This window comes from Caretta caretta, chromosome 27 (assembly GCF_965140235.1).
Source record: "Caretta caretta isolate rCarCar2 chromosome 27, rCarCar1.hap1, whole genome shotgun sequence".
In the NCBI taxonomy this organism is placed as follows: domain Eukaryota; kingdom Metazoa; phylum Chordata; order Testudines; family Cheloniidae; genus Caretta; species Caretta caretta.
In genome coordinates, this window is record NC_134232.1 from 14,381,158 (window position 1) to 14,405,385 (window position 24,228).

Sequence of the window (24,228 nt, forward strand, 5' to 3'; positions counted from 1 at the left end):
CGTCGATCGTGAGGGCTAAACAGGCAAAACCAGGCCACTATTTTTCTTCCTCACGTGTGCTCCAGTGAGAGGCCCTGTCCCAGCGAAGTACCCCACTTAGGGCAGTGTGCGAACACAGCACACGCCTTGAGGGGATGAGCCTGGAGCTGAAGAGAGGCTGGAGGGTTGCAAAGCAACGAGCCGTGCGGCCCTGGCCGTCAGGCTGGGAATGAGCCACGAGGCCTGGCACTTCCCTTAATGGCGCCTTCAGCCGCAGCTGGCATCTGGTGGTGGTGGGGGCTGAAGGATGCGTCTCCGCAGAGGACGGGGGAGGAATTCAGGCTAAACAACGGTTGTAGCAAAAAACAAAATCCCGCTCTGGTGGCGCAGCTGTGGGTGAAATCCTGCCCCCACCGACTTCAAAGGGGCTTTGCGCTGAGTGGCTCCAGGCTTGGCGAGTGAATGGCCCACCCCCGCTCTCCATCACTGCTTCCTTCGAGGGCTCAGCGTCTCCTTACACCCGCGCCAAATGAGCGGCAGGACAAGCAGCTGGCTGGAATCTTGCCCTGGTCCCTGACCCATGGGAGCAGCGAGTGTGCGGCAGACCAGGGTGGCCCAAAGGCCTGGGGGGGCCGTTCCTCGCCGTGGCGGGTGTGGCCATGGGGGCGCGAGCGAGCAGCCGGATCGCTGGGCGCAGGTGAGCACGGGGCAGCTTTGCAAACCCCTGGCTGTGTCCTTTAGCGGGTTGCGTCAGGGCAGCTGGGCAGCAAGCGATTCCCTGTGTTCGGAGGCGGGTTCGTCCTGCATGTGAGCAGGGCGGGCACCTGGCAGGGCGGGCTTGTACCACTGACTGGGCACAATGCAGGCCCAGCCGACACCCCGTTGGTGTCCAGCATGTGACATGGGGGTGTGGCAATTGCAGGCAGTTGTCTCATGGGGCCGGTGCCCACAGCCTACTGCCCCCACTTTCCCGGCAGCCTCTGCAGAGAGGCAGAGGAGGGATGGGGTCCCAGAGGCTGCGCTCACTCCAGAACCAGAGGGAGGAAGGGAGCTGGGGAAACACACGTCACACGCTGGCTGCTCACACTGGGGCCCTTCCCCCCCACCCTCTGCCCCCCCGCCCCCGCTCCCTTGGTGATTAAGTGCACGGCTGGCGGCGGTGCACCGACCGGTGGGTGCTCTGCGGTTCGTGGGCTCCTAGCACCCACCTGGGAGCAGCTCCAGGGGCTTCGCTCCGCGTCGATTCTCTAAACAGTCGCGTGGCTGTAAGTGTGTGGCTCACCCATTGATTGCCAGAGTCAACAGGCCCCCGGCTGCCTTGAGTCCTTAAAAACGACCATTTGAAAAGGTCGCTGGGGAATTAAAAGCCCATCTAGGGCTGAGCCCACCACCCCATCAGCTCCCAAAGGCTGCTCTGCTTCGCAGGGTGCCCCGCCCTGCAGGCTCCTCGCCGGCTGCCCTGTGTGGTGCTGGGTTGACGGAGGGGCTCTGGTGTGGGCGTTTCATGCCCGGCATGGACTGAAATCACCAGGGGCAGGTGGGTTTGTCACGCTAGAAAACACTTTCCTAGTGGCATCCTGCTCGGCACCCTAGTGCTCACTAGCGCCCCCCCCATAACCCCCACCGCCCCCCTCATGGAGTGTGCACGCCAGCGGGACCCACCACTGGAGCCCCCGGACAACGCACCGGGTTGGGGGGGGGGGCTGCAGTAACAAACCCACTTTGTTGTTCCCAGGCAGCCAAGTGACCAGGGACACAAGTGAGACACCCCCCGTGCTCGAGGGGCACATGCTTCCATTCCCACCCTAATGGTGCTTGGCATAAACCCCCCCTCTTTGTGGGCCCAGGGCACCTAGCCCAGCCCCCCCCCCAGCTCACCCTGCACACGCCAGGAAGCAGCCAGCCTGCCACAGGGCACAGCAAACTAAACGCTGCCGTGGGTGTGCACAGCCGCACCGCCTTGGGGCCCGAGCCAGGCTGACGCGAGCTTGGGGGTGGGGGGCAGGCGGGGGTTTGCACAAGGGTTCTGGTCCAATGCCTGGTCCCCACCCCTTACCCACTGCTCCCCACAGTGCCCGGTGGGTGGGGGCTTCGCCTCGCCAGCTCTGGGACATGCCAGGCACGTGAGCCATGGTGACCTGTTTCGCCGGGGGGTGGTCGGAGCTCAGTGGCCCCAGAAGCGCTGCCTGGCTGCGAGTGGCGTGCTGGGGTTGGCCACGAGCCAGCGCATGGCACTGCTCAGCGGATTGGAGCAGGTGCCCCCTGCTTTTGCCCAGGACACCTGGGTCCGTGCCACTGCGTGGACATGTTACTGCACCCAGCTGAGCCAGGCCTTATGGCTCAGCTGACCCACACAGACATGGACCCCCGCGGATGGGCGTCCTGCCGCCCCTGCTGAGGGCCCCGCCCTGCGCCCTGAAGACGTGGCCTGGCTCAGCTGGGTGGGGACAGGGAGCTGGGATGGTTCCCTGTTGCGGGGGTGGGGGGGGGGGGGGGGCGTTAACCTGCCATGGGGCCCCCTTTGCCGGGGAAGAAGGCAGTGTGGCTCAGTGGGTACCTGGGATTAGCCATCAGGCCACCTAGGGGCACTTCTGGCTTGGCCCCTGCTGGCGGGGTGGCCTTTGGCAGCTCTCACAGCCTCTTTTCTCAGCCCTGGCTTGGCGATTGGGGGGGGGTGAGAGGGAAGCATCCAGCACAATTCCCTTCCCCCACTCATCTCACTGGGAGGGGAGCACTTGGGCCCCACTCTACTAGCCCCTACCTGGCCACAGCCTGATGGGCCTTTCGGGATGGACCAGCCGAGCTGCGTGACGCCCCCTTCCCCATGCAGCGCGGCACATGGCCTGTGACTCCCTCTGCACAGCCAGAGGGGGGCGGAGTTGGGGAGTCCAAAGGCGGGGCTTCCACCCATGGGGGTGGAGCCTAGCCCCCTGCACCACCTTTAAAAAGCAGGGGCTTGTCCCCTGGCTTGACAGAGGTGAAAATCTACCCAGAGGCGACACCTGATTCCTTCGTCTGCTTGCTGCCGCCCGACTCCAGCAGGTGAGAGCGCTCGGGCGCCCAGTGCAAGCTTGGGTGGGGGGGGGTGCCAATGATGGGGGGGGGAGGTCTCATGGCCTTTGGGCACTCGTGCTGTTGGGCACCTTTGTGCCGCACGCTGCCTCTAGGGTCTCCTTTAGCTCCCGGCCCATGTGTGCTGCCCTGCTTCCCCACCCCAGCTACTTGTGTCACTGGCAACTGGCCAGTTCCCTAGGTCTCTGGCTGGTTCAAGGAAGGTGGAGCTGTGCCTCCTGCTCGCCGTCCTTGCGTCCCCCGACCCCATATGTCAGCTTGCCAGGGGCTGGCTGCTTAGCCCACAACCTGGCAACTGGCCCGTGCTTTGGTGAGGGTGAAAACGGACCAGGCATAAGCCTTTAGCTGCAAAGGCAGAGATGGGCCAGGCCTGGCAGCTCATTCTCCAGGGACCAGGGCACGCTTGGCCCCTGCAGGGCCCCTCTCATGTGCTGGGGCTCCCAGCTCCTCCCTACGGCTGGCCACAGCCCACTGGCCAGCTCCTCCCTCTGCTGCAGCCTACAGTTGCCTCGAGCTCCCTTTGCCTGGTGCTGCCCCGGCCCTGGCTTGGTGTGAGCTGGTCAGCTGCGGGCACCAACACCCCCGCTGCTAGTGTTTGAAGTGGGCTGGGACGGGGGCACAGACCCAGTGGGACTGCACGTGTCACTCCTCACACCATGGCGTCTGGGCTTGCTCTGAAAGCTCCTGGCACTGATTGGGGGGACCCTGCCCTGACTCTGCCTGGATCAGCCAGGGAGGGGCTCTATGCCTGGGGCAAACTCACCCCCACTCTGCCCATCAGGAGTGCCTGATACCCTGCTGTATTTGACCCACACATCTCCAAGTGTGTGTGTCACTGGGAGGGGAGGTGGGGGGGGCTCTGTCCGCCCTGGCCGGGGGGAGCAGGTTATGGGGCCATCTTAGGGCGTTGCCAAGTGTGAGGCACAAAGCGCAGGCCGGGGACGAGCTTTGGGCTGGGCCCAAAGTGCCAGCACCCCCCAGCCCAGCCACCTGTGGGCACCCTGCCCTGGGTCCTGAAGCAGGAGCTGAGCGCGCCCTCAGCTGGGCAACCTGACCTGGGCTGGTGAGCCCCAGCCCTGCGCCCACCCCTCACCGCTCTCGGGGAGGCTGCTGCGTCACGACACTGTCCCAGCACCAGCCCCCAGCAGCCCCGTCGCCTCCCTTGCAGCCATGAAGGTGGAGCTGTGCCTCCTGCTCGCCGTCCTTGCGACCCCCGGCCTCGCCAGGCCGGACGCCCGCCAGCTGGGCAGCGCGCCGGGCCCTGAGGAGCTGGCACGGAGCAGCAGCGGGCCTGACCCTGTCCGGAGAGACTTGCTCGGGGCCCTGTCTCAGGACCAGAAGCACCTCATGGCCAAATTCCTGCCCCACATCTATGCAGGTAGGAGCTGCAGTGGGGGCCAGGCACATGCCAGTCCTGGCCCTTAAAGCCCTTTTGTAATTGCGTGCCTGACCCCCTCCTCCTCCTGGCTGTTAAACCCTCTTGTATCACTCGCCCCATCCAGCCCACACACAGGGGCCCCTGGAGCCTCCACTGCTGGGCAGCCACCTCTGGGGTGGGACACGGCTGCTGTTTACACACCCTGTGATAGTTTAGGGCAGGACATGGAGGATTCCACCCCACTGCGGGGAGGAGGCAGGTTGGCTGCCCCACTCCGATGCTGCTGGGCTGCGGTTCAGCTCAGGAGAGCATTGCCCACGCTTGGCCATTCCCTCACTGCTGTCTTCAGGTCACCGGGGGGCTAAACAGCTGACGGGGTTGCCCCTGCCAGGCCCCCCCCCAGGGCACTTTAGTGCAGGTTAAGGGGTGAAGCCAGCTGGCTCTGGGCAGGGGGGTTAACCGGGGTCTCTGTTCCCGCTCCCGGCAGAGCTGGCAAACCGGGAGGGCCACTGGTACAAGGACAACGCCCTGGGCCCCCTGCACGACCGCGATTATCCCGGCTGGATGGACTTCGGGCGCAGGAGCCTGCCCACTTCTAATGAGGCCGCCTAGAGGAGCAGCAACCTGGGTGGCCTGGCTCCGCCCTGCCAGAGGGGGCGGGGCCAACACAGCAGGCTCCGCCCTGTTACAGAGTTTGAAGCATCTCGCACTTGATCTTGTCTTCAAAGCCTTTGGCTGCTGCTCCCCAATAAAATCTGCTCCATGTAGCCCATGCGGTGACTGTTCTCAGATGCGATTAGGCCACAGCAGGACACCTGGGTTCTGCCGCCTGCCATGTCCCCTCCCAGGGCTGGACGAGCGGCTTTAGGGGCTGAGGACACAGCTGTAAAAGGCAGCCGGCGGCTGTTCGGGCAGCGTTCCCACACACCCCAGGCAGGGCAGCTGATGTCTAGGCCGTCAGCCCCACCTGGGTGCCCCGGGGGTTTTGCTCTCCCTCTGAGCCGGACCCAACTCATGGGGGCGCTGGGACCAAGAACTGGCTTCCACCCAGAGACTCCCCACCCTGCTTTGCTCCTGGGAGGGGATGGGGATGGGCAGCTCTGCCCCCCCAGGATCAGGGTGGAGCGAGGAGGCAACAGGGGACAGCGGGTGTTTGCTGGGCTCAGCTCGCCCTGGGCAGGCAACTGCAAGTGCCCTAGGCCACCTCGCCTCCTTGGCAGAGGCCAGCCCCCCCCGTCAATGCCCAGTAAGTTATGTTAATTTATTCTTTTGAAGCCCGTGCTTCCTTTCTCCCTCCCCCTTCTGCTCACTTTAAAAATAAAGAAGATAGATGGGGGGGGGGGAAATATTTGCAACCAGAGAATCAACCCCCCCCCCCCCACACACACACACCCCTTAATTAAAAAGCCAAGGTCCAGCCTGGGGCTCCAGGCTCCTCTATGGGCACAGGGGGGCAGCCTGCAAAGGGATGAGCTGGTGCCCTAGGGGCCAGGTGAAGATGGGGTAGGGAAGCTGAGGGGCATCAGAGGTCCCAGCCCCAAGGGGGGCAGGGGTGAGAGCAGCAGCAGGTGAAGCCAGTGTGGGGGTGAGGTCTGGTCATGCTGCAGCTCCCTGGCCAGCCTGGGGCAGCAAGGCCAGATGTGGGGAGGGAGGGAGGGATGCTTCCCCCCTACCCCACCCCAGGATAGGGCTCCTCCCCACCAGCAGCTGCCCTCACCTCTGCCCCATCACTTTTCTTGCCCACTAGCCCTGCATGTTCAGGGCTCCCTAGTCGAGGCCTGATGCAGGAGAAGTTCTTCCAAAGAGCAGAATGAGTGGTGAGAAAGCCCGACAATCCCGTGACTCCAGGAGCTGGGGCTGAAGGAAAACAATTGCAAGACTTGTAGTAAAATTGCCAGCACTGGCCCCTGGCCCTAGACAGGGTGGAGGATGCCAGAACTCAGCTGCTGGGCCAGTCCTGACCAGCTAATTGCAGGGGGCAGGGCGCAGGGTATCATGCTTGCAGGGGTATTTCAATCAATCCCTCCAAGCAGCTCTCAGCCACCCTCAGTGCAGGGGGAGCTGCTTTAGTCCAGTCCCCTGGGGGTGACATGGCAGCACTATCCCTCCCCGCAGGTCCCTGCAGCGTTCACCCAGGCTGGTGCCTACACGCCTGGCTCCTGCCCCATGCAGCAGGGGCACCACCTTTGAATGGCTGCAGCCAAACAGCTGACCCCCCCGTGCCCCACCTCACGCCTGCTTCGCTGAGCCCATGGGGGCAGCTTCAGAGACCTCCCCACTGCCGGGATCTGGTCACGGGCAGGCCCAGCCGTCGCTTGAGGGGTCAGGTCACACAAGCCCCCATCCCGCTCAGATGGCGCCACGAACACCAGGCCAGAGCCGGTTCTGATTACATCACGTTTATTTCACCAGAAAGACACAGCTGGGGAGTCGGGGGGGAAGGGGCACGAACTCCAGCTAGTGCAGAGTCTTATCGAAAACAGCAGGACTTGGAGCAGCAGCTGTGCATGGGAGAGCCCTAGAGCCACACCCCCAGCAGCATGCAGGCCCCGCCCCCTGCTGGGAAGGGGCGGGGCCTTCACTCCCTAGCTTAGTTTATTGATACAAGACAAAATAGCTGTTGAAAAATCTCAGTGTTTTAAAAAGACAGGTCGGCCCGGGGCCATGCGCCGCTGGGGTCGAGTACAGCCCAGTTCCAGGGACTCGGGCCAGAATTGCTTCGGCAGGGCTGGGCATTTGCTATTGTACAATATTAACAGTACAGCAGGGCCCATAGGACAGCCCAGAACATCCTGCATTGACCCCGGCCCCTACAGGAGAGCAGATTTCCTCTCCCCCCAGGGCCTAGGCCTCAGGCTGTTGGGAGAGGAGGGCCTGGCCTGTCCATAAGAGTCACTGCCCCCTCCCTGGCTGGAACAATATTGCTTGTTCCTCATCGAGATCCTAAGCCCCCCCCCACTGACAGCCACGGGACCTGGCCTTCCCCACCGCTGCACTCGGCTAAGAGTGAATGGGGGTGTAGGGGGGAGACCTGGCAGCAGTGGGAGCCACCCACACCACCTACATGTAAACCATAGACCTGAGCCCCTTCCCTGCCCGCGGTTCCAGGGGCAGATACCCCCCCACCCCCAGCTGTGCCCGCCTGCTGCGGCTGAAGACACATTCAGGGCTCGGGGAGGGGGCTAGAGCCCCTAGGAGCAGGGGTTGTGCCAGCTTCCCTCCCCAGAGCTGCTGCCCCTCGGCCCCCGAGCTTCCAGACCTAGTTTTGTGATCCTGACACGACGCCCCCGGAGCAGCGGAGGCAGAGATGCTGCCATCCTGGGGGGGAGGGGGTGTGTGTCTGGAGAAGGACAGGACAGTGGATCATTGCAAGATGTGACAGGCAGCACAAGCTGCCCTGCAGCCCCCCAGGAGTCCCCCAGCCCCCATGTGCACTCAGTGCTCCCCCAGCCATGCTAATGCTGGGGGAAGGACCCAGTCCAAGCACCTGCTTTGAAGAGACCAGAGCCAACCTCCCAGCCCAAAGCTAAGCTCCAGCTCAGCAGAGTGTCCCTGGCCTCACCCCCTTGGCATGGGGCACACGGGAGACCTGCTGCACCTGGGGGAGGGAGGGACGGGGGGCTTGTCATGGGGCAGCCTGAGCCACCCTGGAGACACGTCCCCTATGCCCAGGTCAGTGGCAGAGAGCCAAGGTGCCAATTAAACGGCAGCCACTGATGCACTGGTTGTCACTGCCACTCAGAAAATGGTCACCCCACCCGCATCACCTGTGGGGGGCCCCTACCCAGGGGACCCACTAAGTGCCTGGAAATAAGTTAAGAGACAACAGAGCAGATCCCTCTGCAGAGTCCAGCTCCCGCCAGCAGCCAAGACCTGGAGGGATCATCTCCCCCCCACAGCTGGCTCCTGGCTGGAAAGGGCTCTGGGGAGGGGGTGATGGGGAGGCCCACGTTGCTCTGCAGGGGTCATGTCCCAACCAGGAGGCTCAGGGGCTCCCCTTAGCAGCAGAGTCCCAAGAACCAGCTCACGGCCGTGTGGGGGTGGCGGCCGGTGTCCCAGCGGGCTGCCTGGCCTCCTCTGCGCCCCGGAAGGAGGCCTCTCCTCTGGCCACCACGTTGTCCAGCCTGAGTCTCTTCAGCTTCTCCACCAGGTTCCAGCTGAAGATGTTGCTCTTATTCTGGGATCCGCTAGGCCCAGGGGCCCCGCCGTCCTCCAGCCCGGCGGCCCTAGGGAAAGGCTGAGCCAAGCCTGAGCTGCCCAGAGACCTTCCCCCCAGGCTGTCCCACTGCTCCCTCAAGGGGGAAAGCCAGGAGGGGGGCTCCGGCGCCCGGAGCGCAGCCAGGGCGTTGCTCGCTCGCACCGAGGCGGAGATGCCGTGCTCCAGCAGCAGAGTGACAAGCCTGAGAGGCGCAGCCAGCGGCCTGGGGCCAGGATCCGGAGCCTGGGGCAGGGGGCCGGCGGCACTCAGCCTCTCAAAGGGTCCACAAGAGGGCACGACTGTATTATAAAGACTGGGGGAGGAGAGAGGGGAGAAAGCTGGTCAGTACAAGGAGGTGGCAGGCCCACAGGCCCGGCCTGGCCTAGGAAAGAGGAGCTCTCACTCTGGGCTGAGCTTCCCCCCCAGTGCCCTGACCTCTGGCATGCCCCCACCCCAAAGCTCTGTGCTTTGGGCCAAGCTCCGGACTCCTGGGTTCTACTCCTGGCTCTGTCCCTGACTTGCTCTGGGACCTTGAGTCATCTTGAGCCTCCAGGGGCCCTGACTGTCCAGGTGCCACGGGGTCCCTGCCCAGCGCAGTGTGAACAGTTTGACCCAGCCAAGCTCCACCCAGTGCCAGCCCATTGCCAGCACTGAAGGGATTTGCCCCCGGTGCAGCCCCAGGAGAGAACTGACGGAGTGACTGGGTCTGTTTGGAGAGTCCCTGGCTCTGCCCTAGGGCAAGGAGCTTCCTCTTTCCAGGCACTGGTCCAGTTAGCTCATTTACTTAACGAATCCTTTACCATTAACCTGCGGCAGCCAACACCCCCCCCTTAGCCAAGTCACACAAGGTGCTGCGAGCCCACAGCAAGTTTAGGACCCCCCTTGCCCAGGGTAGGGCAGCACCTCCTGCCTGGTGCAGCCATGTTAGTCTCTTTAGGCCTAGAGAGAGAAGGGAGGGGGGTTAATGGCACATCCTGTGTCCCAGGCAGCTACTGGTTAGTGGGTTAGTTGGTGCTCCCCAGAGGCAGAGGCTGGACCCAGGCTGCTCCCCCCACGTGCAGAAGGGGCTCGACCTACACACATGGACCATGGCAGTGCCAGGGCACCGGGCAAGTTGGGAATCTCAGCCCAGGGGGGTCTGGCTCCTGATGTCCAATTGCTCATTCATGTCAGTCAGTGCCAGGTCTCTGCAGAGATCCGACTCCTAAAGCAGCATCTGGGCTGCACAGAAACCCCTTCATCTGATGGGAGGCAACAGGTGCCTGTTCCCTCTTGCTCCAGTGCCGGGCCCAGCTCTGCCGGGCTTGTCAGCCCACCAGGAGCAGCCACCCACTGGTTCATTAGGGAGTGGGGATTCTTAGCAAGAAGCCGGCACGACAGGGACGCCCGGGTTTGCCAGTTCCCAAGTGCAGCTGGGAATCAAGCCAGGCACGAATCCCCCCCACAGCTGTGGGGGATGCAGTGGGGCACATAGGGAAGAGCAGCCTGGGCCAGCCTCTGCAGTCCAGCGGTAACCCCACTCACACCTCGCAGCCTGCAGGGGGGCAGACTTGGGGGACGGTGTAGTCCTGACCCAGAGCAGGGGCCAGCTGGCGAGAGCCCCCTCGTCACCTCCCAACAGCTGCTCCCTGCTCTGTAAGCCCCCAGGATCCTGCCAGACAGGCAGCTGGAGGGATCCTTCCTGCAGCGCACACGCCCCCCGCGCTCAGTGTCTGTGGGGCTGCCGTGCCCGGCTCTGCCAGCGTGATACGGGGACTCTTACGTTCGCACCGAGCCCCTCAGAGCGTCAGGGGCTGCAGGAGGCGCCTGCCCCAGGAGTGTCGCTGCCTAGAACCAGGAGCCAATGGAGCAGCCCGGGGGGCGGGGGGAGAAAAGGAGACAGGTTAGAGAGGGGATGATTGGCTCACAGGGAGACGATGGGGATGGGAGGGCAGGGCCCTGGCCGCCTTACCTGGGCGTCACCATGGTGATCTCCTTGCTGGGGTGCAGGATGCGGCAGGTGGTGATGGTGAAGGTGGATGGAGTCTGGGGGAGGTTGTTAATGGAGGAGCGGAACACTGGCACGGACAGGAGACACGGGGTTAATGTATGGGTGGGGGATGGACAGACCGACCGACCTGGGCACCAGAGACAAAACCCAGGGGCCCAGGGCTCTGACTACAGCACGACACAGGCCCCCAGTGAGTCAGCAGGGAACGGGCGCAGGGAGACCCCGGTGGGCTCTGTAGGGCTCCCGGGGGACCCCAGCCGGGGGCAGATTTGAGGACCAAGGCTGATGTTTCCGCACAGCAGACCAAGGGCCCCTTTGTACACACCAGGCTGAACAAGAGCAGCTCCCTGGGCGGCCAGAGCGCCTCACAGGGACTGTGGCAAGAAAGTCTCTCGGGCCCTGGGCTGCCCAGCAAGAGACTGGAGAGAAAGCCAGACACAGAGCGTCCACACACAGATGACCGAGACAAGATGGACATGCAGACAGACATGGGAAAGAGACACGGCGGCAGGGGTCCTGGGAGCACCTGGATGGGTTGGAGCAAAGGACGCCAGACTTGTTGCACCCCAGCAGGGGGCATGGAGAGTCCTGCTAGCCAGGCAGGGCCAGGCTGATACCTGCCTGCTGCTGGCTCAGGGTCCCGTCAGGGCAGGCTCAACCCCCCACACACACACCCCGGCCCCGGCTCACCACTGGAGCAGCCGTTGGCTTTGGAAGGCGTGGACGCAGCAAGTGCCGGGAACATACTCAGGTCCACGTCATCCTCCTCAAGGTCATTCAGGTTGTAGACCTCCTCCAGGTCTACGTCCAGCTGCCGGAAGTCTTTGGTGAGCACACCAGGCCGGGGGTCCAGGATCCCGCCCAGGTTGGGCTTCGCCAGCTGCTGCCAGTGGTGGAGAGTCACCGAGCCTGGGGACAGAGACACCAACCATGCAGATCTCCAGCCCTTCGCTCCGTCCCATGCTGCCAGGGGCCCCAGTGCCCAGAGCTGCCGGACATCGCTAGGGCTCTAGCCCGCCAAGCCACCTGCTGCAGCGGGGGAATGTCCCACGTTTGCCATGCAGGGGACCCCAGCAGCGGTGATGCGGCTCTGCCCAGCCCCTGGAGGGCAGCAGCATTCACAGTGCCAAGCATCACCCCAGCTGGCTCCTGGGGCGGGGGGGCAGACACACTGGTGGGAGAATTGGGTCTTAAATGGTGAGCTCAGCTGGGAGGAGGGAGGGACAGTTCATAAAGGTAACCGAATGGCTGAATGGTGATGGGAAAAGGCCGGGGGGGGCGGGGCATGGAGACAGAGACTGGCCTGAGGCCAGACCTCAAGGACTGTTGAAACTGGGCTTGGTAAAAACAAGATGGTGGAACTGGAAATTAAGGACCCAAAATTGGGGTGCTGGGTATTAGGCCTAAGTATGGGACAAATAAGGGGACAGGCTGTTCTCCCCCCCCCCCGCCCCAAATGCTCTTTGGGGCCTCAAAGACAGACAAGAGAACAGAGGGGCTCCTGATGCAAGCTTCACCATTATGGCTGCTACATGCCCCCCCCCACACCCCCTCTCCAGGGACCCTTGGCCATCTGCATCTTAATGCAGAGACCCCCTGAGCAGACTGGGCAGAGACATCGCCACCTCTCCCGGCTCCAGCTGAATCCCACGCCTCCTGGGATGAAACAGGGTTGGACTTTCACAGCAGCCACAAGGAAAGCTTCAGCTCCTCGCTGCTGCCTTCCTCCCTTGCGGGAGGGGCATTAACCAGCGAGACCCTGCCGCACTAGGGGGGTTTCCTGCTAGAACTCCCCAGCTAAAGGGAGAGAACAAAAAATGTTCCACTGAACACCTCACTGACCCCTTCCACGTCAGAGGCTTTAACCGGTTTGTCTTCTCCTGTAGTAGGAGGATTTTTATGTTTGTATTTTGTATACTTTAGAATGAAGGATAAAGAAGAATGTAGCATGTATTCAATGTATTGATGTAAGATTTGACCATATCCTGCCAGCCCCCCTTTCTGAAAGCAGGAAGAAATGGCCTAATGGGCCATTGGTAGAGATGCATCAGCCAGAATCGGTCTCTGAGCTGATTTTGAGGCAGTAACAGACCTTTTAGGGTCACCACTTTGTTGTAGGTTTAGCATTTTGAAATAAGTAAAAGAATGCAGTGATTGTTTTCTCTTGCATTGCAATTTGATGTTCCTGTTCAAATGTTCTGTGTAAATCTATTCTGTTGTGTGAGAGTGAGGAATGTGTGTGTTAAAAGATAAGTGTGAAGGCCATCATTGGACCAGATGTTCTAGGGAGGAACGGAGGACAAACGTAAGGGTGCCAGGAGATTGCAACACACCCCTATTGAAATGTCAGATGGCAGCAAATTAATGACTCTAAAAATAAAACAGGCACCTATCAATGGGGACAAAAGATCTGTAATCAAAACCAGCATAGGATAACTCCCTAAAAAACTTAAAAAATAAAAATTAAAAAAACCAAACCAAGTACTCTTCAAACAATTACAGCATAATGATGCAAAACTCATTAGTCCCAATTTTAAAAAAATTTTAAAAAATCACTAAAAAAACACGAGGTACCTTGCCATAAAACTTTGGGTTTGTCCTGCCACTTCCCCAAAGCATTTTGTCGCGACAGACAGAACCCAGCTCCTCCCTACCTGTGATCAACCGAGCTGGCCACTAGATGGATCCAAACTGGTAACTATAACATCGACATGTGGGTGTGTGGTGTGGGTGTGTGAATTGTTGTTTTCCCAATAAATGTGGCATATTGCCTTTTCCCCAAAAGAGATCCCGTGTGCGTCGCAGGCTGCGGACTCCGGATGCCCAGCCCTGGACCTCATTCATGGCTGTTTAACGCTGTCCAGTGACTGGCTTATGCAACACCGTTGGCCCAGTTAGTCCATTTCAGTTAATACAACACTTAACTCCCAAGGCTGACGCAGGCGGCTCCTCCAAGCGGCTCCCCTTGGGCCTGAGCCCAAACCTGGCCTGTTCCTCACCTCCTGCCCTGGGGCCACCCTCTGTGCGAGATGCCCCAGGCCTGCTTGTTCCCCTCACTCACCTTCCAGGGGCTTGACGATCTGCAGCTTGTCCGGCAGGTAGGAGAGGGAGCCGAGGGAGAAGCCGGAGGCCCCGGTGTGCTCCGAGCTGCCAGAGTAGTTGGTGCCGGTGGACAGGATGCTGTCGTTGGGCGTGAGGAACCCACTGGAGCTCTCCACGTCCCTGGCCAGTTGGTTCAGCTTCTGCTCGCGCTCCGTCTCGAAGAAGGAGCGCTCCGAGGCATGGCTCTCCTGGCGGGCGGACAGACGCTGCAGCGCGGCCTCCAGATCGTGCCTGCCCGGGGTGCCCGGAGTGCCTCGCAGCTTCTCCTCGCCTCTGCCACGGGGAAGCAGGAGATAGAGTTAGGACGGCCCTGGAAGCTCAGCCCTGCAGCTGGGTGTGCCCTGAGGAGGGTCACACCATGCCCCCTGAGCACCACCCCAGAGCAAGGGGCACTGTGCCAGGGCTGTGCCCCACAGAGGTGAGAAGCTGGCTCAGAGGACTAGGGCACAGTCATCTATGGGATAGACCCTTCATCTCCATTAGCCCCTTGCTGGGTTGGGTCCTGGCACCATAGCCAAGGGGGCCACCTGCTCTGATCTCACACACCAGCTACATCCCACCGGGCCATGGCTGGCCCCACCCACGTTCCCAGCCACGCTGCTCCAATCCCCCATCGGGGGTCCTGCTCCAGACCTCACACACCAGTATGATCATCAACAAGGAGACCCTACATAAACCTCCCCAGGAGAGCATCTCTCCGCAGAGTCCAGCGGAGATCAGGTATGGGCTGAGTGTGGCTGTTTGCAGCCCCCCGGTGTCCCTCCCCAGCACAGATCTTTCGGGAGGGGGAAGGGTGGAAGCCCCGACTGACCGTACCCCACCAATGCATGGCACCCGCCTTCCCAGCGGCCGAGTGTGGGGGAGGGGCACTTACAGGGCGCTCTCCAGGCTCTCCAGTGCCAGGCTGGCGCTGTCTGACCCGTAGTAGCTGGTGCGGGGCGTGCTGACCTGGCTGCACCCTGCCGAGGGGAGGGCCGAGGAAGGCTTGGAGCCGGGCAGGCTCTGGGGTGACTCCGCACGCGACTTAGCTTTGACTGCCTGGTTCACGACCTTCACCGTCTCGAAGGCCCGCTTGTAGCTCCTGGGCGGGACAGCACCCGTCAGCGGGCTCCCCTCCCCCGGGGGCCCGCCTGCCCGGCCCCCCCTCCCCCAGACAGCATCATGGGGGGGTTGGCCACCCCAGCCCTCATCTGCACCCAGGGGACACCCCCTCAACCCCCATCCATTATATGGGTCCACCCAGGGCCCCCACCCCCGGACACGGCAGGCTCGCTGGGTCCCATGAGTTGTAGCTAAGACTGCGCCCTGGTGGCCAGACGGCTCCCCTGCCCCCCAGCCCCAGCCCCACAGCAAGGGGGAGACTCACTTGTACTCTGAGGAGGGTGAGCTGTCAGCTCCTTTCCTCATGATCCCTTTGATCTCCGCGGCCAGCGAGTCCTGCAGGCAGAAAGCACGTGGTGTCTCAGTGGGGCCAGCGAGGGGAAACACCAGCAGCCTGGAGCCAGGCACCCCATGGGCACCAGTGCCCAGAGCTCAGCACAGACGCACTCAACATGCCACAGCTCACGCATCCCTCCCTCTCCCTGCAAGGCAGGGCCATGCCGGCTTCCCCCGGGGCTGGTGCAACAGGCCCAGGCAGCCCATTCATGAACGTGGCACAATGCCCAGCTCCCCCCAGGGTGGCAGCACCCAGGAGCGCAGCTCCAACACGCCCAGCACTGCCGGACCCACGCATGGGGACAGTGGCAGTGCCCAGGATGGGAGCCTCCCCCCGCGGCGCAGCCGGGTGCCCCGCGGCCGTACTCACCACGGGCAGCAGGCTGTACCGGCTGAGGGTGCTGTTGGGGAGGTTCCGGGTGCGCAGGGTTTTGATCTCCTCCTGGGCCTCGTGCAGCATGCCCTCGCACTCGGCGTATTTCTCCTGCAGGTCCTGCAGCTACCCGGGCACAGGACGGGGGTCAGGGCAGGGCACGGGGAGCCGGGCCTGGCACCCCACTGCCCTCAGCATGGCAGCTGCACCCACGTCCCATGCTCTGCACTCCCTGCCCTGCTGCTAAGGGCAGCGCGGCAGAGAGCGAGTCTGGGCCCGTGGGTGCCAGGGATCAGGCCGGTGGATGGAGCAGCAGCGGCTGAGCGCTGGGGGCCCAGCACCCCCCCCCCCCCTCCGGGGCTCACCTCAGTGCGCAGCTTCTGCTGAGCCTCCTTCGTCGTGGCCAGATGCTGCTGCAGCTCCTCCACCTCCGCGCCGTGCTGGGGAGACACGGGGTCAGGGCTGCAGTCGCCCCCTCCCTTGGCGCCGACCCTCCTCCCCGGCTGCTCCAGCTGGGCTGCCCCCCTCCAGGGAGAGGCCTGGCAGCCAGCCAGACGCAGGGCGCTCCCCGGGCCCAGCACTCACCATGCGGCACTTCTGCTGCAGGTCCACGATCTGGGCCAGGAGCTGGCTGATCTCCTCCTGCTGCCGGGCCGTGTCCTCGGTCTTGCGGGCCAGCTCCTCGGAGAGAGAAACCACCTGCCGGCTGGCTTCAGCTGGGGGAAGGGGCAGGAGGTTAGCCACCACGCAGGGAGCCAGGCCCGGGGGGGCGCCCACCCAGCCCAGCCGTGCCCCATGGAGACCTGGGTCCCGTGCCCCATGGAGACCTGGGTCCCGTGCCCCATGGAGACCTGGGTCCCGTGCCCCATGGAGACCTGGGTCCCGTGCCCCATGGAGACCTGGGTCCCGTGTCTGGCGCCCAGTCTCCGGTGTCTGAACTGGGGAGAGCTCACTGCCGTGCGGGGACTGGCACCCAAAGGGAGGCCACTGCAGCCCCCTCCCCACAGAGCCCCCTGCCCCCCCACAGGCCAGGCCCAGGCAGGGCCCGGGAGGAGAGGAGCCCAGAGCCGACGTACAGAACTGTTCCACGCAGTCCAGCATCAGCTGCTGCTCCTGGTCCTCGTACTGGAAGGTTTCCGAGGCGATGCTGGTGGCCTGGGAAAGAGAGAGAAGGAGCATTAGCTACGGGGTGACCAGACCCCCCACCCGCACCCCCATGACGGCTCCACAACATGGCCCGACTCTGCAGGGCTTTCGATCAGGAACAGCCCCCTGCTTGCCCCCAGCACCAGGGCAGGAGCAAAGGGGCCCCCAGCGGCCAGCCAGGGCGGGCAGGGAGAGCGGCTGGGACAGAGAGATCCCTCAGGCCAAGAATCCCCCCTCGCCAGGTCACTGGCTGCCTGGCACAGAGCAGGCTCCCCCCCCCCCCCCCCCCCCCCGCCAGCCCAGCCTGGCACAGAGCGGGCTGCCCCAGCTCTCACCTCCAAGCGCAGCTTCTGGTTCTCCTCCTCCAGGCCCCTGAGTTTCTGCTGCAGGGTGTCGTACTGGACATACTGCTGCAGGGACAGCGAGGACTCGTTCCGTCGCAGCCTGTGGGGCAGAGGGGCCGTGAGCAGCTGCAGCCCAGGCACCCGACACCCTCTGCCACTGGGGCAGGGAGCAGCCGCCCAGCCCCTCCCAAGCATCGCCGCTGGGCAGGGCAGCAGCCCGTACCCCTCCATAACTCCCGCCCCTGGGAGGATGCAGCTTTCCCTGGGCCTCCTAGAGAGAGGGCCCATAAACCCCCAGCGCCACCCGGAGACGGGCCAGGCCCCATCCACCAGGCAGGAGGAAAAGGGACCCAAGGCCCTTCCTGCACCCACCTCAGGGGAGAAGGGGGCAGAGCCGCCCTGGTCCCAGGAGCTGCCCCTCAGAGAGCCGGTCCCAGCTGAGGGCAGCTCCAGGACCGGAGGCTTTAACGCTCAGTCACCAAATCTGGGGGCCCAGCTCCGGCCCGGGCAGGACGCGGCTCTGTGGAGCAAGCGAGGCCCGAGCCAGCCGAGGGCAGAGTCTCCCCCCAGCGATGGGAGCAGAGTCCCCTGGGTCACTCACGGCGTGGCAGTGGCTGTGGCCGGCTCACTGTCTTCCACGGTGTTGGTGTAGAGATGGAGCAGGTCATCCCGCATGGAGACTTCGTGCCGCAGCTGGGCAATCTGGGGGGGACAAGAGGGGAAACTGGGCACAACCGGGGGTGAGACAGGCTGGGCAGAGTCCCCAGAGGGCTCCCACTCATGTGGGGGAAGCAGCTGGGCCAGGTCTCCAGCCTGACTTCAGCCCAGGGTGCTACCAATACATGGGGGAGTTTAGAGGGGCTCAGTGCAGGGGCCCCCCCATCAGATGCAGATGGGATGGGACCGAGCGCCTCTTGCCCATGTGGGGCAGGGCTGGGACAGGCTCGCAGGGGGAGCTGGCTCAATGGCCAGTACGTGGAGCCATGGGGGCTCAGCGGGTGCAGGTGCCAGGGCCCTGCTTCCCACCCAAGCCCATGGGGGGGCCTTTACCTCCTCCTTGGCCAGCTCCAGCTGCTCCTCCAGGAGCTCATTGCGCTCCATCAGGCTCCGGTTCTGCTTCAGCAGGGACTGCCCGATCCGGGCTGCAAGCTCCAGGTCCCGTTCCTTCTGCAGGGGGGAGACAGGCTGCTGTCAACTGGGGCAGGCACCCCAGCCCACCCCACCCCAGACTGGCCCCTCGCCCCCTTACACACTTCCTCCCTCCCCACCCAGATTTGACCAGTCTCCAGCCCACCTTCCCAGAACTGCTGCCCCATGCCCAGGGCCCTCTTATCCCAAGCCAGGAGCGTCTTGTGGCATTTCTGACACAGCAGGGCACTGTGAGTTTGCCACCACCTCTGGGGAGGAGCAGAGACCTCAGGCAAGGAGGGGGAAGCAGCTCCACTTACCTCCTCCAGCAGGTTGGTCACTGCGTCAAGATCATGGTAGGTCTTTGTGATCCTGCCTACCCGCTCGGAACAGAGGACTGAAAGAGCAAGAAAGAAAGAGGGTTGGTTCCCTGCCCCGTCACATCAGCTCCACCAGCCCTCTTCATCCAAGGACTACCAAGCCTCCTAGCTCCCCTGGTGGGTGGCTTCACCTGCCACTGAAATGCAGCCACCTCTGGGGTCAAGCCATCAGCTGCCCCGCCACTGCAGGCTACAGCTGTAGGACAGGACGTGCAGGAGCAGGAGTGCCCAGAGAGGCAGGAAGTTGATCCCTGGGGTGCATTCTGGAACAAGGAAAGGGAAGCCAGCGCTCGCCTACAGCACTCTAGAAGCAAGGGGCATTCAGTGGAGCTGACAGGGAGGAAGGGTGGTGCAGTAGTTAGAGCACTGATTGGGGGATCTGCTCTGCCACAGAGTCCTGTGACACCTTGGTCCAGACACTTAACCTCTCTGTGCCTCAGTTCCCCATCTGTCCAATGGAGAGAACGGCCCGGTGCCCTGCCTGCCAGGGCAGGGGCTGCGAGGATAAATGCAATGAAGATTGCGCTGTGCTCAGACACCATGAGAACGGGGCCCAGACAAGTGCCTTAGACAGAGAGCACATTTGTAACTGAAGAGAGGGAGCGCGTTATTTGTGCAACGCACTGTTTGTCTGTGGAACTCACTGCTACAAGGCAGCATCAAGGCCAAGAGCTTGGCAGGGAATACACTTTAGACGTGGCTACTGGGAACCACCGTGTCAGGTTCAGACAGATCCTTGTACAAAGATCTAACCCCTCACACCCTGGGGCCGCTGACTCTGGGGGGCAAGGAGATGGGTCCCCAACAGGCAGGTAGTGAGCAGAGGGGTCATGGCAGGAGCCACCTGCCAAGGCCTTAGCAAAGCCCAAAGTTAAACAGAACCTCCCAGCCCCCCCTTAATGTTCTCCCCCCACACACACTTCACTGGTGACCACACAATCCAGATACTGCGCTCAGCCCCTTCCCCATCAGCCACGCTGACCCCCAGCCCCGTGCCTCTGCGGGACACCGCTCAGACTGAGCTCCGTGGGGACGGAGGGAATGGAAAAATCCAGGCCATGGAGACAGGATTGGAAGCGAGATCCCAGCACAGGCCCAAGCTGGAAACTGCTCGGCTCCACCAGCCAGGCTCGCCAGGCCACGTCACTTCCAATCTCCCACCTCCCCCAGGAGATCAGTTGCCCGTGTTTCCCCCCGGAGCTGTGGGCAGGGGCAGCCAGGAGACTTCACCCAGGTTCCAACCTGGCTCAGCTCACTAGTGCAATGAGCTTTGGCAGGTCCCAGCCCAGCTCCTGCAGGGTTAAGTTCAACTCCGTTGCCCGTCTCCGCTCAGGACAAGTGGGATGGGTGCAATGGACACAGACAGCCAGTTCCCAGCCCACAGCCCAGCTCCCCCACCCCAGAGGGCCCCTGCAGCTGGAGAGGGATGCTCGTGGGTCTGTGCCAGCCCCATGGGCTCTCACCCGGCCTGCTCTGCCAGGCAAGCCGGGAACACCAGGCAGGACTCTATGCGTCCAGCTGCTCACAAGGCTCCCACTGCCTGGCCTCCAGAGGGTCTCAGCTCTCGAGGGAGCGCCAGGCTCACAAAGGGGCTGGAGCAGAGGCCAAAGGGTAACTGAGGCAGGGAGCAGGCTCCATAGCCTCCCCTCAGCCACATGGGGCACAGACCGTTCCCCAGCAAGTGCCTCCCCGTTCTGTTCCAGCGTCGGCCGTGGTGGGGGTCTCCCAGCCCTCGCAAGGAGTTCGGGAGGCTCCACTCCCTGGAGGCTGGGTCAGGATTGGCCCTGCTCTGCACATGGAGAAACTGAGGCACCGAACAGGGAACTGGACTTGCCCAAGGGAACACAGAGTCAGTGGCCAGGAGTTGAACCCAGGAGTCCTGGCTCCCAGTCCCCAGCTCTCCCCACCCCCACTACCCAGAGACCCACCTCTCCCTATCCTGCTGCACCACAGAACGGCCCACTCCCACAGGCAGGCAGACCGACCGACCCCTGGCATAACCCCCCATGAGACACCCCCTCGGCTACACCCTGCTGGGTCTCCGCACGAGCCAGCCAGGGCCGATCTGCCCCTTTCTGGCACCTGCTGCACTGAGCCCCCTGCCCAGCTCCCCTCCTGCGTGGGGCGACACCCCACGCCGCTGCAGAGCGGAGAGGTGCCAGCCAAGTACCAGCCCTGCAAGCTGCCACGGGCCCAGGCAGACGTGGGCAGGTTGCCTAAGCAACAGCCAGCTGCCTGCCGTGCGGACACTAAGCGGCACCAGCGTGTCCTCGGGCCCTTCCTAAGCAGCAGCAGGGAGGCTGGACTCAGCTGAGCGCAGGGGAGAGACGCCCCAGGGAGGAAGGGAAGCAGAAGGGGCCTGCACCTTGGCGGTGGGGCCGGGGCTCTGACTTTACTGACCGCGCCAGGAAAACCTGCCAGGGCGCACTTTGGGCTCCTACCTCAGGGACGAGCTAGAGAAACAGCAGGAGGAGCTCCACCAAGGGGCGTGGGGTCTAGGGGTTACAGGAGGGGCACTGGGAGCCAGGACTCCTGGGTTCTAGCCTCAGCTCTGCGAGGCGTCTAGGGGTTACAGGAGCGGCACCGAGAGCCAGGACGCCTGGGTTCCATTTGCAACGTTATCACTGACTTGCCAAGCAGGCACTGGGCACAAAGCATCCCAGCTGTGTGCCTCAGTTTCCCCACCTGAGGAGCAGGGAGACTCTGCCTGGGAGGAGTGAGAGGATCAGCAAGCGATCTCCCCACCCAGAGCACTAAGCCCGGCTGACACGGGGCCCAGGGTGCCTGTAAAGTGGGTTAGCAGGAGAAGCTCAGAGATCCCACAAATCCCATTACGTTGCCCCGGTCAGCGGTGACGTATTGGCGACGCATTGCCATGGCGATGCCCAGCCCCGCCAGGCCTGGGAACAGTCTGTCCCGTTCTGCCCAGCTGCTGTCTTGTCAACAACCCGGCTAATCCCGCCCCCGCACCCCCAGCACCCCCACCCCCTCGGGCGCCACGCCCTGCTCCCGACACCCGGCCCGCGTGCGGGCTGGCACGTCCGCATGGCGGGCGGGGGCAGGATCCGAGAGGTCGGCCCCCTCCCCCAGCAGGCCCTCGGTCTCCGCAGGGGACCTCCCCAGCACCTCATCAGGCTGCTGAACCATAATTGGAAATAATTAGAGCGTGAGCTTCGTTAAGGCGTGAGTGAGTGACGGGCGCCAGGCGGCTGCTGGGGTCTGCAGGCCGCGCGGCGAGACACAGAACCTGCCCCCCCGTTAGACCGGGAACGGGCCAGGCATAGGGTGGGTGCCTGCCCCAGCAGTGGGGGCCCCACAGAACCCAGCCCCGGGGGTAGATTCGCTTGGCAGCCATTGTTTGGGGAGAGAAAACCGTCAGGCTTGGGGATGCAGAGAGACGGACACTGAGCCCCATCCCCTGGCTGTGCCCTGCCCCCCACCCCCCCCCCCAACCCCGCACTGCTCCTCCAGCTCTCAGCCAGCCCCCACCCCCAAGGAGCCCCTGGCCCTGTGCTTTTGGGGGAAAGAATCTTCCCTCTCGGGGTCACTGGGACGCCACCAAAGCCCCCCAGCCAGGGGTCTAGGGCGCCAGCTCAGAGCTCTGTATTCGCCGCACCATCCTGACAGCACATTGGTCCTCTGGCCCTCAGCACCCCTGGGCCTTCCAGCCGCAGGCCCCGTCTCCCCTCAACGGGCACCCTGAAGTGAGCCAGAGGGGGGACCAGGGCCACGGCTGGGCCCCATGTGACGCCAGCCTCCCTGCCGGGTGGCTGGAATGGGAACGTGGGTGCCTCCCTCATCCCCCCAACATTTCCATCTGGCTGCCAATGCCAGCCCCGGGAAGGGGCCCCCAGCCCTGCTGAGGGGGTCCAGGAAAACCTGGTGCCCCCCGGGGGGCCTTCTGCAGGAGGGGAGCCCGCAGCCCCTGCTACTCTCTAGCACAAGTCGGTGCCACACACACCTCGTCCCAGACAACCCGGCGCCCACCCCTGACTGCCGCCAGCGCAAACCCTTGGGGAACCGGCAGCCAGGCCGTGCAGACCCCGTTTGCCGCCCTCCCCTACCAGAAGGTAAGGCCACAACCGAACTCGAGCAGGCTCCTGCCCCTGCCTGGGGAGGGCAGACCCCAGGGCAGTCAAGGGGCTCTGAGACCCACCCCACGTCTGCAGCACCCGCTCTGTAACAGACTGCTCCGGGCCGGGAAGCCGCCCCACGAGGGGAGAGTGACAGGGGCACCCTGTCCCGAGGGGCTCCGGCACGGCACAGCGGAGCCACGCGGCAGGGCCGGCTCAGGGGGCAGCTAGCTCGGCAGCGGGCAGCCACCCCACGAACACACAATACCTGTGGGGCCCGGCGCTCCAGGGCCACCGCAAACCCACAGCGGGCGAAAACCAGGCACCAGACAAGCCAGCCACGCAGCACGACCGCGAGCCTGCCCCAGCGCCAATGCCCAGGCAGGTCCCGCCGTGCCAGAGGAGCGGCCACCCCAGCTGGGGCAGAACACACGGCACAGCCCCAGGGAGGGGGCCTGGGGGATTTAACTTTAGCCAAGTGTGCGTGTGTGTGTGTGTGGGGGGGGGTTAATATACAGTAGGACTCAGTTAAAGGTCAGTTTCCCAGAGCACACAGGGTCAATGCACCCCCCACACCCCGGCTCACCCCTCCACCCCTCGCCCCAGCGCTCACCTTCCTCCAGCTCGTTAGCAATCAGATCCGGGGGGCCGGCCAGAGCTACGCTCCCACGCATCTCCTCGTAGGCTGCGGGGCTGCTCCAGAACTCCATGGCCTGGGGCCCACAGAGCCCCCCCACCTCGCACAGCTCGGGGGGAAACATGCAGCCAAGCCCCAGCTCCCGGAGCAAAGGGAAGATGCGGGGGGGGGTGTCCAGCCAGCCCAGCTCCCTCCCCTGCTCCCACTCCCTGGTGATGGGGCCCCACCGCTGCAACCCCTATTTATAGGGTCTCCCTTGTCTCTGCACCTGGCTGGGCACATCCCATTCAAGCAGGCGGGGGGGGGGGCAGAGGAGAGTGGCACAGACTAGACCATCTCCTTGGAAAGCGAGGGTGCCCTGTTTCGAGAGGCGCAGGCCATGCTGGGGATAAAGGGCTCCTGGGGGCAGGGGGCAGTGCTGGGGTTAAGCCTGCATCTGTGGGAGTGGCTCTGGGGGGTCAGTAAGAGCTCCCCGCCCCCTTCCCTGCAGAATGGATCGGCTCTGACAGAAGCCCGTCGCTCTGCAGCTGCATCCTTCTGCAGGGGCACCTGGCTCAGAGCCGCCCCCTGCAGCGGGCGAGGCTGGGGCTGGCCCCACACCCTCCTGCAGACGGAGAAGCCCCTGCTGCAGAGCCAGCCCCCGGAGGCCAGTGCTGGGAGCCGGGCCGAGGGGACAGGGGCTGCCCCCCCAGGCCAGGGTGCGAACGGTCCCCAGCCGGGAGGGCTCCACAGATGGAGGGATCGGCCGGAGCTGTTTGAAAATCTGACCCTGACCTGACCCCTCTTCTGGCTCATAGGAGGGACCGGGGGCTCTGTGGCGGAGGGGGGTCCTGCTCCCTGGATCGTTCCCCAGTGCTCAGGGGTGTCTAATCAATAGTATTCTCTGCGCCCAGACCCCAGGGGAGAGGAGGGGGAATCCCGGGCCGGACCCTGCAGGTGGATCCCTGTGCAGGTGCGGGGCCCCAAGCCGTTGGTTCGGTGCGACAAAGGC

General features: G+C 63.7%; 2 protein-coding genes across 7 annotated transcripts; one reads left to right on the plus strand and one right to left on the minus strand.

Moving 5' to 3' along the window:
* The first annotated feature begins 240 nt into the window (after positions 1-240).
* Positions 241-5,196, plus strand: LOC125626780 (gastrin/cholecystokinin-like peptide). Of its 2 annotated transcripts, none has more exons than XM_048830200.2 (3): positions 241-676; positions 4,220-4,429; positions 4,917-5,196. In XM_048830200.2, the coding sequence occupies exons 1-3, from the start codon at positions 442-444 to the stop codon at positions 5,039-5,041; spliced, it is 570 nt and encodes a 189-aa protein (XP_048686157.2). In that variant the 5' UTR covers positions 241-441; the 3' UTR covers positions 5,042-5,196. The 2 variants fall into 2 exon arrangements, with proteins under 2 accessions (XP_048686157.2, XP_048686158.1); XM_048830201.2 differs by lacking the exon at positions 241-676 and adding an exon at positions 2,922-3,021.
* A 1,616-nt stretch (positions 5,197-6,812) lies between these two features.
* HAP1 (huntingtin associated protein 1) lies at positions 6,813-23,506 on the minus strand. Of its 5 annotated transcripts, XM_048829946.2 has the most exons (16): positions 23,214-23,502; positions 18,468-18,544; positions 18,070-18,186; positions 17,621-17,721; positions 17,011-17,119; positions 16,606-16,684; positions 16,115-16,245; positions 15,895-15,969; positions 15,527-15,655; positions 15,086-15,156; positions 14,594-14,800; positions 13,679-13,992; positions 11,308-11,526; positions 10,579-10,684; positions 10,390-10,454; positions 8,848-8,940 (listed from the first exon to the last, which is right to left on the minus strand). In XM_048829946.2, the coding sequence occupies exons 1-15, from the start codon at positions 23,359-23,361 to the stop codon at positions 10,406-10,408; spliced, it is 1,932 nt and encodes a 643-aa protein (XP_048685903.1). In that variant the 5' UTR covers positions 23,362-23,502; the 3' UTR covers positions 8,848-8,940; positions 10,390-10,405. The 5 variants fall into 5 exon arrangements, with proteins under 5 accessions (XP_048685902.2, XP_048685901.2, XP_048685906.1 ...); XM_048829945.2 differs by lacking the exon at positions 10,390-10,454 and having other exon boundaries at positions 6,813-8,940; positions 15,527-15,649; positions 23,214-23,506; XM_048829944.2 differs by lacking the exon at positions 10,390-10,454 and having other exon boundaries at positions 6,813-8,940; positions 23,214-23,505.
* Positions 23,507-24,228: the final 722 nt, after the last annotated feature.

Excerpts from the sequence above, each read along its gene's own strand:
- LOC125626780 (XM_048830200.2), top strand. The coding sequence starts at position 442 with ATGGCCCACCCCCGCTCTCCATCACTGCTTCCTTCGAGGGCTCAGCGT. Across the intron at positions 677-4,219 it reads AGCCGGATCGCTGGGCGCAG|CCATGAAGGTGGAGCTGTGC; the intron begins GTGAGCACGGGG and ends CCTCCCTTGCAG. Across the intron at positions 4,430-4,916 it reads CCTGCCCCACATCTATGCAG|AGCTGGCAAACCGGGAGGGC; the intron begins GTAGGAGCTGCA and ends CGCTCCCGGCAG.
- HAP1 (XM_048829944.2), bottom strand. The coding sequence starts at position 23,361 with ATGTTTCCCCCCGAGCTGTGCGAGGTGGGGGGGCTCTGTGGGCCCCAG. Across the intron at positions 15,970-16,114 it reads TGCAGCAGAAGTGCCGCATG|CACGGCGCGGAGGTGGAGGA; the intron begins GTGAGTGCTGGG and ends GTGTCTCCCCAG. Across the intron at positions 13,993-14,593 it reads GAGAGCCTGGAGAGCGCCCT|AGGCGAGGAGAAGCTGCGAG; the intron begins GTAAGTGCCCCT and ends TCCCCGTGGCAG.